General features: G+C 42.3%; 1 protein-coding gene and 1 non-coding gene across 11 annotated transcripts in view; both read left to right on the forward strand.

Annotated features, from left to right (window-relative positions):
• LOC146504495 (eukaryotic translation initiation factor 4 gamma 1-like) overlaps window positions 1-18411 on the forward strand; it is a 40318-nt gene extending 21907 nt beyond the window's left edge. For 6 of the 10 annotated variants that reach the window (XM_085131629.1, XM_085131631.1, XM_085131633.1 and 3 more), the window contains 24 exons: window positions 2627-2719; window positions 3129-3213; window positions 4372-5370; window positions 5511-5599; window positions 5822-6014; window positions 6129-6262; window positions 6382-6507; window positions 6595-7005; window positions 9331-9477; window positions 9616-9852; window positions 9969-10073; window positions 10996-11322; window positions 11421-11532; window positions 11635-11746; window positions 11858-12099; window positions 13710-13837; window positions 14160-14332; window positions 14624-14749; window positions 14855-14936; window positions 15100-15198; window positions 15788-15919; window positions 16103-16181; window positions 16584-16724; window positions 16885-18411. In XM_085131629.1, the coding sequence (XP_084987755.1) occupies window positions 2627-2719; window positions 3129-3213; window positions 4372-5370; window positions 5511-5599; window positions 5822-6014; window positions 6129-6262; window positions 6382-6507; window positions 6595-7005; window positions 9331-9477; window positions 9616-9852; window positions 9969-10073; window positions 10996-11322; window positions 11421-11532; window positions 11635-11746; window positions 11858-12099; window positions 13710-13837; window positions 14160-14332; window positions 14624-14749; window positions 14855-14936; window positions 15100-15198; window positions 15788-15919; window positions 16103-16181; window positions 16584-16724; window positions 16885-17066 (4554 nt within the window). In that variant the 3' untranslated portion in view covers window positions 17067-18411. Of the gene's footprint in view, window positions 1-10; window positions 1949-2626; window positions 2720-3128; window positions 3214-4371; window positions 5371-5510; window positions 5600-5821; window positions 6015-6128; window positions 6263-6381; window positions 7006-9330; window positions 9478-9615; window positions 9853-9968; window positions 10074-10995; window positions 11323-11420; window positions 11533-11634; window positions 11747-11857; window positions 12100-13709; window positions 13838-14159; window positions 14333-14623; window positions 14750-14854; window positions 14937-15099; window positions 15199-15787; window positions 15920-16102; window positions 16182-16583; window positions 16725-16884 lie in introns of those variants that run through there. The other 4 variants (XM_085131627.1, XM_085131628.1, XM_085131637.1 and 1 more) reach the window with 3 other exon arrangements.
• On the forward strand, window positions 9178-9252 carry LOC146504496 (small nucleolar RNA SNORD66). Its single transcript, XR_014869136.1, has one exon. It is a non-coding gene; the product is annotated as a small nucleolar RNA SNORD66 (small nucleolar RNA).
• Window positions 18412-18424: the final 13 nt, after the last annotated feature.

The raw sequence follows: 18424 nt of genomic DNA on the forward strand, positions 1-18424 counted from the left end.
TTGTGTGTATCCTCAATTACATTTGCTTTTATGCAAAATCACCACATCTCTCTAGACAGACTTAACATAATCTTAAATAATCATATGTTATTAGCAAAAGACAATCCTTGGAAGTTATCAAAGAGGAGACACTATATAAAAAAGTGAACACAGCACTCAAACAATCCTGACAAGAAAATTATGAATGAAGGTCCTTGATAATGAAAGTGGTGTCTTGCAACTGGATTTGAGATGAGTCAAAAATGTTGTTGCCTTTTTGATTTCATGATATTATATTATTATATTAGAAGTATTGGTCAGATAGTGTGTATTACTGCAGCTTTTGCACAATTTATAGATGGATAATTTATGGTCACTGGAGACACATTGTAGCATTATGAGCAAGTATGTGTATCATTGTAATCCAGTTTCAATACAATGCAATGGGATACAGAAACATCCTTGTTGCTTGTTATGATTAAGGCTTGAATTGGGACACTGAATTCAATTTACTGATTGAAAAAGATATTAATAAACTTGTCTTTAACTTCTTATTTTGTATAGCTGAGCTGCTGTACAATGTATTCCCTGATTTAACAAAATGTCTAGTGTTCCCCCTGTGCTCTAAAATGGCCCTCGCCTGGTATGTGGTAGCTCTCTGTGAACTCAAGCCCCTCTTGTGTCACCATCCTTTTACATCTGCGACATCTGCAGCAATGCTTACATTTGACTGAACAGTGTAACCTGCTGCTTTTCTCAGTCTGAAAAGTGAGCGATCCACTGTACGTGATCTATGAGACACACAAAATGTGAAGCTCTGGTTGCAAGATGATAAATGTCATTGGTGATATCACACAAAATATCTGCTTGTAATTACATTACATTGTGCTTTGGCTGTTAATATAAAGGGCTGGGGTTTGTGTGTGCGCATGTGCACACTACAAGACTTGCATTCCTTGAGTTTCGGGAGTGATGTGCTTTAAAGGAGCACCAAGAGATTTGGTGTCTTGTACAGGGCACATTGACAGAAATTAGGTTCTACTGTGAACGGATAAAGGCAGCTTCACACAGAGGTAGTGTTGTGTGTGTATGTGTCTGGGTTTGTAGCTTTTTAAAGTGTTTGTTGCTAGTGGTCTCTCCGTGCAAAAATCGGATACCAGCTGACTTGCAAGAACTAAATGCCATTTTTTTTCTCTACTCCCCTGTTTGTGTGCTCTCACTATCACCCCACGTCAAAGAGAGTGTTCAGCGGGGTGGGGGGTGGAGGACATGTCAGCACATAGCTCAGCTCCACGTGGCCACCAGTCTCCTCCCCCGTTTGAGCCGGAAGGGCTAAACAGTCAGCCTTCCTCTGCTGCTGTGGCACCCCACCCCCCCTTCCTGCTCCAATTCTACATTTTCTTTTCTGCTCTCAAAAATCAGAAAAAAGTCTAACTTGAAGAGAGTGTGCAGGATGACTGAACAGAGAGAGAGCGGGATTGAGGAAACGGGGAGTTTCTTATGGTAAACCTTCAGTTGTTCATTTGACAACTTTTTGTTCCTGGAAACCCTCCCATTCTCCCTGCAATTGCCCCTCCTTCACACTCTGGCCCCTTTAACTGTTTGTTAGTTTCTGTGGGCGGGGGTTTGCACATTCCAATACCAAAGCGTTACAAGGCCAGTTTTTTTCCTCTTCTGTTTAGCATATGAGAAACGGTCAAGTCGTTAGCCAGCGTACTGAGAGTCAGGCCCAGCCCTGCTCTGTCTTCCGTATAGCTCTTCTGTCTCGTGCTGGATTTCTATTGTGGGAGCTAAGTTGAGAAGGAGCTACTTGTTATCCACCCACTGTCCTGTTTTTTTGTTTTTTTTTTGGTGGGGGTTTAAAGTCCAGCCCTAAGCCAGCCAGATCTGTTACTCCAGCCCTCGGATGATAGAGGCCCACTGGGGTTTGTAGCACTCTGGGAGAGGAGTTGCAAGCAGGCTGAATCAGGTAAAGGTCAGCATGGTTGAGCTAATACTATCAAAAGTAGGTCAGAGTGCAAAAGTGTTAAAAACGGTTTAATCCTTTTCTAGGAATGGCTGGTGTCACTGAAGTTAGCAGCATTTGGACTCCTGAATTCATTGTTACTTTGTGTGACTGAGAAAACACGCGTTTGTAACATATAAGAAGAGTGCAGTGTGTACACAGGAATGCATTCTGTTGTCAGATCTGATTGTGTTTTGCCTTCGTGTGAGCAGGCTTTTTCAACAACAACGGCTTAAAGCAGCAGTGGAGTTTTGTTTCGCTGTTTAGCTTCAAGTTGGTTTAATTTAATTCACGCTCAGTCAGACAGCTTTTCTGGTGACTCAGAGGCTGAAGCACATTCAGTTGGGCAGCAGAGGAATTTGCATGGTGGTTAGAGTTTGGATTTTGTGTGCCTCAGTGAAGAAATGTAGCTTTCATTCAATGAGGCAAGCTAGTGAATAAGAGCTAAAGGGAGGACTGTGGAAAAAAGACGAATGTAGGCACTGCACCATGGGAAGCAGGTTTTTTTCTCCTGCCTTTATTCTTCATTTGAAGTTAGTTTCAACTAAAGTGTTGTCTGTGTTATTTACCTGCTGTCCCTCACCCTCATCTTTTGTTCTTTTTACTTACACCAGTAGCTCATCTACTTTCTTTCCTCCACAGATCAGAATAAGAGACCCAAACCAAGGAGGTCGAGACATCACAGAAGAGATTATGTCAGGGGGCCGTAGTGGCTCCACCCCAACCCCACCTCAGGTAAGCCACAGAGCCACATTCTTAACTAACAGTACTCAGGAGAGCGGCCATACAAGCACACTGTTCGCTTTTTATAATTTCATACACTTGAAAGTGACGTTACCTGACAACTACTGCTTTCTGGGGTCCATATTAAAATATAGAAAAAAACAGAAAGGACTAGAATTGACTCACATGCTCTGCCCACATGTTACTGCTTGGAAAAAATGCTGATAGCCATTTCCAATGTGATACACTATAATCTGTCAAAATTAAACTGACTGGCACTTTGACACGTGGCTTTTAAAACCAGCTGGGATTTGAGCCTGTTTTTTCTTTTCCTTTTTCCCCCAATATTCAAATGGAGAAAAAAAAGTGTTAACCTCAATTGTAAGCTCACCTTTCAGTTTGTGTGTATGTCTCCCACCAGACATCTGGATCAGAAAGTACGTCATTGACCCAGGCCAACGGTGAGAGTGTCCCAGCTGCTACTACACCAGCACTGGTTAGACCAGGTGAGTGGCACATGCAGAGTCTTGAACACAGTCGATACATATTTTACTTACTACGAACTTTATAACTCCACCAGGTTGTGGAATGCTCTCCCTACATCATTACGTTGCCTTGATTGTATTTACTCTTTTAAAAAGCAGCTTAAGACTCATTTATTTAGATTGGCTTTTAATTAGATTTGTGCTGTGTTTTATTATTAATGTATTTTATGTATTTCTGTTTTATATTACTGTGAAGCACTTTGTGGTTTTTATCCTGTGAAAAGTGCTATATAAATAAATTGATTTGATTTAATTTGATAACTGTTATTTGTATGCATCCTGCTTAGCCGTTTGTACTTTCATAACCATTTTTTACTTTGAATAGGTCTTAAATTCACCTATAAAATGAAATGATTCCAGTTAATGTTTTCATCTTGTGATTACTTAATTGTTAAGATTGACTTCTACCAGTAAACAGCAATAACTGTTTAAAGAAGCTAGGAGAAAGGACAGATAGAGCCTGCGCTATGTATGACTTAATGTTTCTTTACTTTGGATATCTTGTTAAAGTAACTGGAGACCAAACTTGATTCATGAAACAAGCCATCTATGTGGATATAAGGCATGTTAAATCACAGCCTGTGGGCATAAGCAGTTCTTAGTTGAAACACATTTCCTTTTCACTGTTCAGTTGTTTGTACATATTTTAGTCTGTGTGAGCATCGAGGAGCCCCGTGGTGAACAACAAGTATCTTGGTGAATCTTGAGCAGTCAGCATCGCATGATTGGTAATTTTTCCAACTAAGGTTAAGTAGGGTTATCTGTATGGAAGTGCACACAACTGCTATCAAGCACCACTTTCAAAATAAGAGTGATGAGAATTTTCCTAGTAAATCCATGCTGCTTGGTGCCATTCTCTCTGCTGGATTTAAACATAGTTAAAATAAGTTGTTAACTTGAGTGGCTCGCCCAAGTGTAGGAAAACAGGGAAGCTGGTTTATTTTGGGAAGGGGGTTGAATGAGGTGTAGATATATAACATAAAAAGCTTTATTATCCTCACATAGTTGACCTGTGGATGAATATCTGTTTATAGGTTTTCAGAAACGATGTATTCAGTGTTGATTGTAAAAACACGAATATAACTGTGTCATTTTTTTTTCTGACTTTTGACCCTTCAGATGACAGAAGGAAACCTACACCTCCACCTGTGGCAAAGACCCCTGAACTTCACAAAGGCGACTCCATCCCTACAGAGGCTAACACCTCTGATACGAACACTAAGACCCCGTTACCCGCTCCTCTGTCAGAAGCTGAGAACACGCCTATTAACACTATTTCTGCACTTGCACCGAGCCCTCCTGTTCCAGATGTGATGGATGCGCCTCCATCTCACAGGGAACCTACACCCCCTCCCCAGTCAGCACCTGAGATACCTGCCTATCCTGCACCCCTTCCTGATCCTGTCCCCACCTCTGCTGCACTGAACAAAGTTGACAATAAAGCACCAGAGGCAAAAGAGGAGGTGGCAAAGGAAGAGGAGACTAAAGCAGAAGAGAATGTGATGTCAGTAGACACACCCCAAACTCCTCCTTCCTCCACTAATGGTGTGGCCGAGTTGGAACCTGAAAGGCTGTCGGTCACGTTACCACCAAGTCACCTAGAGGACCCTCTGGAGTCTCCAATTGCACAGCCTGAGGAGCTCCGACTACCCAACGGGCTGCCGCTCCCAGCCCCTCAAGACCCCGAAGCGCCTGCCGTCAACACAGCTGAACGTGACGACAGCCCCATAGCTGAACCAGATGTCAGTCAGCAGCCGATAATACAGACATCTGCAGACGTCGCTCAGGCAGGACTATATCTAGAAGCCATACCTCCACCTGTTAAACATTCAACCCCTGCACCCTGTGCTCAAGAAGTGGAACCACCTCAGGCGGCACCTGCCCAGCCTGAGGTTTCAGAAACTGTTCCTGCAGCCACTCTGGATGTTAAGGAAGACACTCCAGTGCCCCAGTCTAGCACCACGGAAGAGACGTCTTCTCCTACAGAGACAGTTTCAATAACTGACAACACCCCAGAAAAGGTGCCCACTCCTCCCCCTCCTACAGCAGAGGAGAGGGAAGACACTCCTTCTCCCCCACAGACGGTCACCTCTGCCCCTGTAGAAACTACTATGCAAGGTTAGTCACTTCCCCAAGTTTGATTTATTTTAGTCATTTGTTTCTGCTTTCTACAAACTGAGAATTGAGTCATCCTTAGATTTTCTGTCAGATGCGGTATTTTTGAGCTCATCTGAGGCTGCCTGTCTTTCTTTCTCTAGCTGCTGTGTCTGTGCCAAAGAAAAAAAGAAAAATGAAGGATCTAAACAAAAAGGAGGCTGTGGGAGACCTCCTGGATGCCTTTAAGGAGGTATCTGATCGATGATGTATTTGTTCATTCATTCTCATACTTTTCTTGCCTGTTGTAACTAATCTGCAATTACTCCATATCCACTGAAGCTGAAAAAGAAACTAGTCATCAACCCTTTCAAGGGACATAAGACGAACTGCAGTTGCTGAATTTTACTGTAATGTCTTAATGAAGCTCATATTTATGAGCTTCCTAAATACCAAACTGATTTTTCTGACTAAGCAGCAAAAGGTGGTTGCACCAGAGCCTGAGCCAGTCCCAGCACCAGAGCCCCAGCCCCCTGCCACTGCTCCTCCTGCCCAAGAGGAGGCAGACTTAACCTGGGAGGACAAGGAGGACAAGCTGGATGCTGAGAATATTCAGCCGGATCCTCTCAATCCGACTGCCACTGACAAGAAGTATCAGTACAAAGAGGGTGGGTGTCTGAAACTTGACAGAATTTATTCATTGAGTGGTCTACCTTCCTCCTCTCATATGTTGTGAAATGTCTTTTAACAAGAAGACATCTTCTGTTTTCTGTTTGTTTCAGAACAATGGATGCCAATAAACACAGAAGAGAAGAAGAAATATGACCGTGAGTTTCTTCTGGGATTCCAGTTCATCTCAGCCAGTATGAACAAACCCGAGGGTCTACCAGCCATCAGTGATGTTGTCCTGGACAAGGTGCAAAGATTTACCCTAACGTCTAGTCTAAGTGAAATAAGACCAAAAAAAAAACATGTCTAGATCACATAGTAGTGGAAATTGTAATTAAGTTCCCATCCTGCTTTCTGTCTTTTCAGGCTAATAAAACACCTCTGCGACAACTCGACCCCAGTCGCCTTCCAGGAATGAACTGCGGCCCTGACTTCACGCCCTCCTTTGCCAACCTTGGCAGGCCCAGCATGGGAGGAGGAAGCAGAGGACCAGTGAGTTCAATTTTTCTTTGTGTAACCCAGCACTTTCCAATTGAATTATTACTTCAATTAAATCATGTTTTGATGTTTCCCTTACAGTCTCCAGGTATGGGCATGGGGATTGGCGGACCACGTCGCTCTCAACAAATGCCGAGGAAAGAACTGAGGAAAATCATCAGCAGCATGCCACTCAGTGATGAGGTGCAGCTGAACAAAGCAGAGAAGGCGTGGAAGTCTTCAGTGAAGAAAAGCACTCGTAGCCGTGGGGCAGAGGAGGTAGATGAGAGTGAACCAGAGCAGATCAAGACCCAGGAGCTGTTTAAACGGGTGCGCAGCATCCTCAATAAACTGACCCCCCAAAAGTTTCAGCAGCTCATGAAACAAGTAACAGAACTGACCATTGACACAGAAGAGCGGTTGAAAGGAGTCATAGACCTCACCTTTGAAAAGGCCATCTCTGAACCAGACTTCTCTGTGGCCTATGCCAACATGTGCCGCTGCCTTATGGGGGTAAGTGATGTCTCACCCAATATAGATGCTTGAATATTTACAATGGAAGTGTTGTTGTTTATATGTTTAACTTATGCAGCAGAGTAGGGGTGGGCGGTATAAACGGTATATGGTAGAAACGATATGAATTTGGCCAACGGTAGAGATTTTGCCTGTAGCACTCTACCGCGAGATTTGTCGATATGTCAAGTCTGTATCATATTGTTGTGTGATTGATGGATAAACGGTAAATGAAGAGGAAGTAATACATGCTTTACCAAACACAGAACACAAAATCACTTTTAAGCTTGTTCACACACAGCTATGAGTGATTAACATGACATAGCAGAACATAGATATTAGCTAAACATTTAAAACGGTATCAGCTGACTGCAGGTTTCTCCAACCTTCACAAACCGTGCATTTGCATAGTGACTGAAACTAGCACCACTGAGTAACAAAAGGCCTTGAGGTCAGTTTCACGATCATTAATATGCAAATTGTCAAGATTAATGGCCATGAGTACCATTCACAGAGAGTTGGGGAGTGGCTGCAATGTAGTCGAGCAATTTGTGGTCCTTTGTGATTACTTGCAATCACAGCATAGAAACATGGTGAAAGATGAACTCTTACAGGGTCATTATGCTCGCTTTGCGCTACTGGCTGTGCCTAGTTTGACATCACATCCTTTGTCGCACACCACAATCTTGCCGGCACTTTGGCTGGTCATGCGCCTTTTGATTTTGTAACTTAGCGCGGTGTGCCGCAGCTGCATCTGTACAGTGTCCGGTTGGTTTTTGCCACCATTTTAATTATTTTCCAGCACCAGAGCTCAGACATTCACAGATACATCAAGGGAGACCTTGGGACTGTTTGAAAACTTGAGGCTTTGTTGAAAGAACAACATAACACTCAGCAACGTCTTTGGTTCCCGTTTTGACTTTTCTCCTCTAATATCAGCACTTATGTGCCAGTATTGTCTGGGTGATGACACCTAACATTCAAGAGAATACTGCAGTGGCTTCCTGTGCCTAATTGAAATAAATAAAATAAATAGAAGTGACTGTGAGACGATGTTTAAGCAGTGAGCGAAGCGACTTGGGGGTATTGTAGGGCACCATTTTTTTTTAATTGAACTTCTGAAGTGAGATAACTAACTGTACTGTATATTTTTTATATGTATAAATGTGTGTGTGTGCATGTATATATGTTTTTTGCTGTTGTTGTTTTTGTTTTTTTAAATAACATTGTTCGATCTTAAATGTAGTTGTTGGCAATGCAGGAAGCCCGAACTCCACCCCAAAAGTGACATCATGTTTTGTAGGGCTGCACGATTAATCGTTAGAAAATCACAATCTCAATTCATACTTGTGTGCGATCTCATTTCCAAATGACAACGATTTAAAAAAAAAAGAAGAAAAAAGACGATGACGATTGTACCGCATTTTGATCGAGGACGTAATCTGCATGAAAACAAGCGCTCACTCTTCCTGTTCAACAAATGACAAGGGCGGAGCCTTATACTACGTGATACAGAAGCTGGCTGCTAAAAATGGCAGGGAAAAAACAACGGAGAGCACGTCAGGGATGACGAGAAAGTGACTGGAGAAAATCCGTCCCGGTCAACCACCCAAACATCAATAACGGGAACCTTATACAGCGCTTCCCTATACCCGTCAAACTCCCGCAGGCACAAAGAAATTACGGAGGCTATTACTTATCACCTGACCAAAGATATGGCTCCCATTAACACTGTGCAAAACGAGGGATTTAGGAAAATGATCAACACCCTAGACAATAGCTACACACAATTTTTCTATTGTTGCACTACCTGGTCTATACACGCAGTGTCAGCAACGGTGGAGACGGAATTTCAAGCAGTACAACATTTTGCGGCAACGACAAAATGTGAGACATTTGTTGTTTTTATGTTTATTTATTGTTTTTATGTTCAGTCTCAACTGTTACGAAGTTGATGTGCAGTTAATAAGTGCAATAAATATTTATACTGGAAAAGAAAATCGTGAGAGAATCGTGATCTCAATTCTAAGCAAAAAAATCGTGATTCTCATTTTATGCAAAATCGTGCAGCCCTAATGGTTTGTAATAGATTGACACTGGGGTTGGCAGATGCAACAATGCTTTTGCAGTGGTGTCAATCCTCGTACTGCTAGTTTACAAATGTCTTTGAGTCTCCAGTGATGAACTCAAATTAGTGCCACGTGTCTGGGCCACTGATCTAAGTGATGGGATTGAGGGACTGAGGAGCCACTGCAACACTGAGCTTGCACCCTGTCTTCTTTTGCCATTTACTTAACATATGTTTTCTTTCTCTGCTTTTTTCAGCTTAGAGTCGAAATTCCAGATAAACCAGGAGCCACTGTAAATTTTCGCAAGCTGCTGCTAAATCGATGCCAGAAGGAGTTTGAGAAGGATAAGGACGATGATGAGATTTTTGAGAAGAAGCAGAAAGAGCTGGAAGCTGCATCCGGGGTATGTATGCTGCATTGTGAAGTATTATTTGCACAAAGGAAGTCATGTGTCAAGTCAATAGTTAAACATCTGAAAGGTTCCAGAGATCCATCTAACTGTACTTGTTTTGAATGCCTTTTTTTTGTGTTTGTTTCCCAGGAGGAGGAGAAGCAGCGGCTCCTTGAGGAGTTAGAAGAGGCTAAGGACAAGGCCAGGAGGAGGTCTCTAGGCAATATCAAGTTCATTGGTGAGCTGTTCAAGCTGAAAATGCTCACAGAGGTCATCATGCACGACTGCATTGTCAAGCTGCTCAAAAACCATGACGAGGAGTCTCTGGAGTGCCTGTGCAGACTATTGTCCACCATTGGCAAGGACCTTGACTTTGAGAAGGCCAAGGTACAAAACACACACATGTTGGAGACACATGACCGAGATGCATACAACCCAAGATTCTATCATTTTGACTGATAAACACACAATGCACTTAACCTAACTATTGTGTCCCACTTCAGCCTCGTATGGACCAATACTTCAATCAGATGGAGAAAATAATAAAGGAGAGGAAGACCACCTCCAGGATCCGTTTCATGTTGCAGGATGTGCTGGACCTTCGACGGGTAAATAACAAAGTCGCATATGGACTCAATGAGCTGTTTTGCATATATAATTTGGAGCTTGAGCCTTTTCCCCAACTAAATCTCTCTAGTTGTAGATTCGTTGTTTTAAAAAAAAATAAGATCTAGCTTTTTAAAGCCTGACCCACTATGCAACACTTGAGATTTTACAGGCACTTTTATTAAATCAGATAAAGTGATAGAAAATGCGATTTCATATATCATATTTAAATCTGTTGGGTTCCCAATTAGGAGCTGCTGCTCCTAAACACAGAGCTACTCTGTGCCATTGGCTGAGACAACAAACAGCAGCATGTTCATTCATCCATTCATCTTCTCTCAATTGAAGTAACAGGATTTGAGTGATCCTATGCTATGTCATCATGTGTGCCTCATAATTTTCCTGTCACCCCTTCCCCCCCAATTTATCTCAATTACGTGCAACTTTCTGAAGCCAGTTAAGTCTGGTGGTATTGAAGCTTCTTTCTTTTGAAGGAATGTTGCAGTCCTTCAGTTAGGCTTCCAGTCCCTCCCACAAAGTCCTACAAAACCTGCTGTTTTCAGTGTTTTTCAAGCTGGAATCTGCTGCTCTGTGTCAGTGTAGTGGCCCAGTTTAATTGAAGCACATACTGCATGTTTTATTTCCTTTCAAGACAAAAACAGAAACGTGACTGGAATGATTATCTCACTCTCTCTCGCTGTCTTGTTCTATGAACACTGTAGTTATAAAGGTCACTGATTTAGAGACACTCATCAAAATGACAAGGGCACATAAGCTCTGCTTTGTGTTCATTCATACAATAGTGACATAGACAGAAAAAGAATACATTTTCAAAGTCATCCTCATTTTTTGTGTGTGTGTGTGTGTGTGTTTGTTGTTGTTTCCCCCCATCATTCTCACAATTCTGTCTTGTACTTGTTCCAGAATAACTGGGTGCCCCGGCGAGGCGATCAGGGTCCCAAGACCATCGACCAGATCCACAAAGAGGCTGAGCTGGAGGAACACAGGGAGCAGATGAAGGTGCAGCAAGCCCTCATCTCTAAGAAGGAATCCAGTGGAGGCTCAGGAGGCAGGATGGGTGGAGGCCGTCGGGGCCCTCACTCTCCAGGTCGTCGAGGCCCTCATTCTCCAGGCCGTAGGGGAACCCACTCCCCAGGGCGTGGTGCCTCTCCCCAGGATGACGGCTGGAACACAGTGCCCATCTCTAAAAACAGACCTATTGACACCTCTCGCCTTAGCAAAATCACTAAGGTAAGAGAGGGAGGGGGTTTCTTCTCACACACAACGTGAGCACATTTTGACAATCGATTGAAAATATCAGACTTCTAATGACAGCTTTTTCTTCTCAGACTCCTGTTCTTGACTTCAACAATCAGCTGCTTGCCCCAGGAGGTAAAGGCACATGGGGCAGCTGGGGTAAGGGCAGTAGCGGTGGCACAAGTGCCAAGCCTGCAGATTCTGGTAGGTTTTTTCCACAAATGTGTTTATATATCAAAGAATTATGTATTTGTGGTAATAAGAACTGAAGTTTAATTTATATCATGTGCCTGTTTTAATCCCCAGGCTCAGAGACGGGTAGCCGACCAGCCACCAGCACGCTCAACAGGTTCTCAGCCCTGCAGCAGCCTTCGTCCTCAGGCTCTTCAATAGACACAGATAAGAGAATTCCTCAGAGGTGAGCAAAGGGACACAATTCTCATTACCAGCTCAAACCTTTCAGTATTCATACTGTGAGTGTGTAGAGATGTATTTTACAATTGTACGACTTCTTGTCTGAACTCTACAGAAACAGCTTGAGTCGAGAACGAAGTGATCGCTTCGACCGCTCAGATCGTGGCAGCGACCGCTTCGAGCGACGTGACGACCGTGATCGAAACCAGCTCCAGGTCACTAAACGCAGTTTCAGTCGGGAGAAGGAGGAGCGGAGTCGGGACAGAGAGCAGCGTGGCCCTGCTGATCCAGTCCGCCGTGTGGCGAGCATGACGGATGACCGAGACAGCAGAGAACGGGCCAGAAGCAGAGAGAATGGTAGCCTGCCTGAGATAACTTTAGCATATAATATTAAATATTTAAAACTTAAATTAAAAAATCTTTTCACAATACTAAATAAAGAAATCAGACAGCAGGAGACCAGACTTGAAAAAAAAAAAGTCCTTTTCAGATACCTGGGCTCATCATCACACCAGTATAAACTTGGAAAATTCTTTCTGCAAAAGTTAGGGGTCCATGCCCCTAGATCAGGGGTGTCAAGCTCAAATACACAGTGGGCCAAAATTCAAAACTGGAACAAGGTCGCGGGCTAACATTAATATTTATTGAAAAAAAAAAAAAAATCTTCCTCCAGATTTAAGAATGAATCTCTTCTTATGGACTCAAACAAGTTTTGCTGAAAAACTGAATATGGAACAAGCAAAGCTTAATACTAAACAATATATATTAGCTGTATAATACCAGTAGGCCAGCTCTAATAATAATTTGGTATGGCTTCGCGGGCCAAATGTAATTAGGCTGCCAAATTTGGCCCGCGGGCCAGAGTTTGCCCTAGATTAACTTTTTTTTTTATGAATGAAAAAATGACATCCATGATGTAGTTAGTGTTTCTAGACATGTTGGTTGCAGGACATGTACAGAGTACTCATAGCTCTTGGTGTGAGCACAGTGGCCTTCATTTACTAATATGTGCGTGTAAAAGTTCTTATTTATGACATGGGCCAATTTTGCTCTTACCGCCATGCATATGTTAGTGAAGCAGACTCGCTCTAAATTAACCAGAAAAGCATTGTTGCTTCTGCCGACCAAAAACAGAAATCACTTGCACCACTGAGGCAAAAAAGAAGGAGATAGTCAGACTGGAGAAACTTAAAAAAAAAAAAGCGGTTGGGTCCAAGGAGGAAGCCAGCAAGTGTTTCCATGGGAGTGATAACAGTTTAAAAATAAAGTCTGAAATAATGACGTTTTTCAATATTGTTTCTTCTGAGAAACTCGCTATGGGTCAAGTTTTTAAAAAGTTTGTAATCGAAGTTTATTTGTTTAAAAAGAATTAAAACTAAGAGACAACAAGGAAAAGAACAGGTGGAAGATGACGAACAGCACATCTGTCAGCCCAAATGAAAAAAATTGCTGCAAGGGCAGGGGGGAAAAATCCAGATTTTCCAGCATCTGTGGGACAGTGCCAGTAAATAAACTGCAATTAATGGCATCCAGCTTGCTTGATGTTATTTATTATGAAATATGAGATCAGTTAAAAAAGGTCTGTTTCAGAGGACGAGATAGATGGTGATGATTTTTTTTTTAATCAGAGCTACCGCACTGCTCTCTAAGAATAACAATCTGGATTTTAAAAGTCACATAATGACTTCTGCAGCTCTTTTTGTCATCAGTGCATGATTCTCTGAAAGCTTCAAATAATCAGATTTTTTTTTTTGTTGTTGTTGTTGTTGTTAGGGGGGAAAAATCAACTCCACCCCAAACATAAAAATGTTGGCAGGACTGTTGTGCTCCTCATTATTCAGTTGACTTCAATTTGAAGATTTACAAGAAGATAACTGTGGAAACAATGTTTCTGTTTGTTTTTTTCCCCCTCATGTAGCTTAAAATCTGATTTGCTGTTCTCTTTCTTCTTGTTGTTCTGTGAACAGCGAAGAGGGAGAAAGCTGCCACCCCTCCACCTCCCCAGACCCCCACCAAGCCTGCCTTGACCGAGGAGGAGTTGGAAAAGAAGTCCACAGCCATCATTGAGGAGTACCTCCATATCAACGACATGAAGGTACACACTGATGCTGCTTTTTAAACACACACACACAGAGCAAGGACACCTAAAATTAAATACAAAAAACAACAACTACCTTTTACCTTTTGTTTATGTGAAAAGTATTCACAAAGTGCTTTTGTGGACCAATTAAAGCACTTTATAATTAATGCTGCTCTAATAGTCTTCTTATTCACAGTGAGGGTTTCAGTGTATTTCCATCATCTAAAGTCCGCATTGTTGACGCCCGAACATCTATTTCTTACACTTAAAGCCATGAGAGGATAAAAGAGGAGCTTATGATTCACTGCTGTCTTTCTGTCCTTGTCTGTCCCCACAGGAGGCTCTGCAGTGCGTGCAGGAGATAAATAGCACTCAGCTGCTGTTTGTGTTTGTACGAAACGGGCTGGAGTCAACACTGGAGCGCAGCACGATCGCCAGGGAGCACATGGGCCTGCTGCTGCACCAGCTCATTAAGACCGGCATCCTACCAAAGGAGCAGTACTACAAAGGGTGAGTACAGAACCCCCAGGGAGGTGCTGGGTTAACCGGTAAAGTTTGGACCAGCAGGACTCCACATTACCAGCGGCCCGCGGGGAAACATCAGGCTTGTGAATATTTTTCTGCATTTCGTGATCTTAAAACCCCCTGTCCGGCCAAAAAGCAGTGAGTTTCCATATGTTGCTACCAGCATGGTGCGATGCTGCTTAATAATCTCATCTGCTGAGTCAAGTTGGGCTTGTTCTTGTATTTCTTAACCCTTGAATAATCTTTGATGTCCGTGTACTGTGCTTCTTTTTTCAGGCTTAAGGAAATCCTGGAGGTGGCAGAAGACATGGCGATAGACATCCCCCATATCTGGCTCTACCTGGCTGAGCTGATCACTCCCATGCTTCAAGAGGGAGGCATCCCCATGGGAGAACTTTTCAGGTTTGTTATAATACTTGCTAAGTCTCTCAACACTTCAGATGAGGAATAAATGAGATATTTCTATTTGTTGATGGTTAATTCATTGGTTGCCTGATGTGTCTTCAGGGAGGTCTCAAAGCCTTTGATCCCTCTGGGCAAAGCTGGAGTCCTGCTGGTTCACATCCTCACTTTACTCTGTAAAGGAATGGTAAGAGCTGCTCATTATTATGTCATATTGTGTTTTTGAAAAGCTAGCATATATACATAAACTTTTGTCCCAGAAAAAAACAAGATTAAGATCTATTCATGTGGCATTCATAAATATGATTGAGTTTTCCATCAGTCTACAAACATCTCTTTCCTCCCATCAGAGCCATAAAAAGGCAGGTACAATGTGGAGGGAGGCAGGCCTGCGGTGGAAGGACTTCCTCCCTGAGGACGTAGACCTCAACAAGTTTGTGACAGAAAAGGTGAGGGTTCACAGCTGGCTGGCTGTGGTTATCCTCGATGTAATTCAACACTGCGAAGGAAAAAAGCAAGAATCTAAAGCTCAGGTCTTAACTGAGGAGTCTGATTACTAAACATCTGGACGTGACTTTGTGTTCACATAGTTAAAGAAAACCTCCACAGGGTTATCATGCTCCATTTCTTTTATTCTATCTTGAATTAGCGTTACATAATTCAGTTTTTTTGACCGTATTAAGGATATCAGCATTGTACATCATACAGATCCAAGTGTGGAAAAAAAGTATCTTACCACTGTAATGACAGATGCTGAAGAAATGCAGAAAAATGACCAGAGGTGGAAAGTAATAACTCATCAAATGTTAGGTATCATCATTGTTTATGTGATCTTAAACTACCACACATGGATCTTAAATGAGTTCCATTAATAATAGTAGTATAATAGTCTAATCCTCCAGTCCAATATGCAGTGTTACAATCCTCTCATCACATTTTATGTAATGCAGGATAAAAGGAAGAAATATTCTCATAGCATGTGATGTGACAAACGTCGTGAAAAATGACCACGATGTCCCTCTCTCTCTCTGTCTGTAGAATGTGGAGTTTACACTGGGCGATGAGTCGGAGAAGGACAAGAAGGAGCTCAGCACTGCAGATCTGACCAGCCAGCTGGACAGACTGATCCAGGACAAGGCTGACAACCAGAGGATCTTTGACTGGATTGAGGTTTGTTTCAGATCCACTCATGTGGGTTCTGACTTTTAGAACCTGAAAATGTGTCATCGTTAGTTTCTCAACAAAGCAACTTTCGTAACCGCAGCACTAACAGAACTGATTCAGACAGGTCGTCGTATTTTGGGTGGTGTTTTCCCGTTTTGTGCACACGTAAATAAACGTGATTCTTTGTAGGCCAACCTGGATGAGCAGCAGACCTCCTCCAACATGTTTGTCAGAGCGCTGATGACCTGCATCTGCCAGTCAGCAATTTGTGAGTCATTCTGCACTCTTCACATTAAACACTATTAACACTAGACTAAGTAGACTAGTAGACTTCCTGGTCCACTTCAGTTCTGATGGGCTTTAAGTCCTCTTACCGTATTACTGAACTTTGGGACCTTTTACTGCTGAAATCAGTTAAATCGTGTGTTACTTAAAGTGAGCCTTTAGTTCCTTCACAGCTGACAGGACTTCATTTATGTCTCATCTGCTAGGAAACTTTTTTTATATTTTTATTTCATTCCTTTTTTTAACGTTCTGTTAATTGTCAGTATGTGTGGCTTTAGTTGTACTTTTAGGAATGAAAGAGCTGCTACTCATTGTGTGAAAATAATCCAGGCCAGAGGGTGTAGTCAGAGTGAAATGTGAATATTCTTGAACTTTTCCTCCACAGGTGAGAATCCCTACAAGGTTGACAGCGAGCAGATCAAACAGAGGGCGAAGCTCCTGCAGAAATACCTGAAGGATGAACAGAAGGAGCTACAGGCTCTGTATGCTCTGCAGGCCCTCATGTTGCAGATGGAGCAGCCTGCCAGTAAGTAGCTCATTCAGGCTCAGGTTGTCCTTTGTCACTGCTTTGAAATTCAGATTTCTGCTTCTCTTCATGCTACAACTTAAAAGATTAAGAAAGTGATCTGCATCATTTCCTCATTCCTCACCATTTTCCTCATTTCCTTTCTCCCCTCACTCATCAGATCTGCTGCGAATGTTCTTCGACACACTCTACGATGAAGACGTGATCAAAGAGGAGGCCTTCTACAAGTGGGAGTCCAGCAAAGACCCCGCTGAACAGCAGGGGAAGGGCGTGGCCTTGAAGTCCGTCACTGCCTTCTTCACGTGGCTCCGCGAAGCCGAGGATGAATCCGATAACAGCTAGGGGCTGCTGGGAGAATCGATGAGAGTTCTGGGCAAACCCATGGGGAGAGCGAATGTTCTGTGGATGATTCACAAGAGGCTGAATCAGCAAAATCCTTCTGCATAAACAGAAAAAAAAATAAAGAAAAAAAAACTTCTTCAACTGGGAGAGATTGTATTATGGATCGAACATTCGATCCTTTTTTTTCTTGTTTGTTTTCAGTTTCTTGTTTTTCTTCTGTGCAACCGAATGTCTTTTTTGAAACAAACACAGGATTAACTAAAGAGATGAATAGATTTGAGAGAGAGAGAGAGAGAATGCTGAGAAGAGTTGAAAGCTGTAGGAATGCTCTGATGCTGTTTCCTTCAGTATTTTTATTTTTTGGGTTGTTTTCAGAAAGCTTTTTGTCGCCACGGCAAAACTACTCAAGACATTTTGCTTAAAGACAGAAAATATAACAGAAGACTTTAAAAGGCTGTTCACATCTATATTTTTGATGAATTCACCCTTTATCATGTGGACATGACAGATGTCATGCTACATGTCCGCCGTTTGGATCTACATGACGTGCTAATGTAGAGCTTTTTGTTTCCCTTTTCAAAGTGTTGGATGATTAAGGGTGGTTTGTTTTGTTTTTTTCTTTTTTCTTTTTTTTTTTTGTAAGAAAAAATTGAAAACTACAAAGAAAAGAGCCGTCTAAGAGACATTTCAGTCATGAGTGAATGCAACGGTTGTGGACTTTCTGAGGACGTTGTCACTGAGGAGAGGGGCAATGAACATTGACCATTTTGCTGCTTGCAGGGGTGGCAGCGATGCTACCCTTTAAAACCCCAGCCCAACTCAATCCCACCACCCCCACCCTCTAATGTGTCGGTTTCACTTGTTTCCTGCTCTTCAAAAACGAACTGTGGACTGAGAGGGAGAGCAAGAGCGAGGGATCATGGTTTCACCCTCGTTCAAAGCCGGTTGGTGTTTTTTTTGTTTTTAAGAAAAAGTATCATTATTGAAACTTGAAAAAGTATACAGACAAAAATCCACTTTAATGACAAAGGACTTTTAAGAAAAGTTTAACAGTACGAATCCTAAGGCCTTTCTTTGCTTCCATGAGTGGAAATGCATTTCAGGAGAGTTCTGTAAATATACGATGAATAGTTTTCTTTTAAAGAAATTATGCTAATGTAACCCCTATTTCCCCTGCTCCTCTGAAACAATGTGGCAGTTTTTCCCCCGTATTTATATTTTTCTCTCCTCAGCTGGCAGAAGGTGCTTGTGATATCCAACCCCAGTCATTGATTACAGTTTAATTGAAAAATTGTAAATACTTTTCTGCTTTACTTTATTAAAAAAGCTATTTAATTAAAGAAAATTATTGCCTCTTT

This window comes from Neolamprologus multifasciatus, chromosome 14, assembly GCF_963576455.1.
Source record: "Neolamprologus multifasciatus chromosome 14, fNeoMul1.2, whole genome shotgun sequence".
Lineage (NCBI taxonomy): Eukaryota > Metazoa > Chordata > Actinopteri > Cichliformes > Cichlidae > Neolamprologus > Neolamprologus multifasciatus.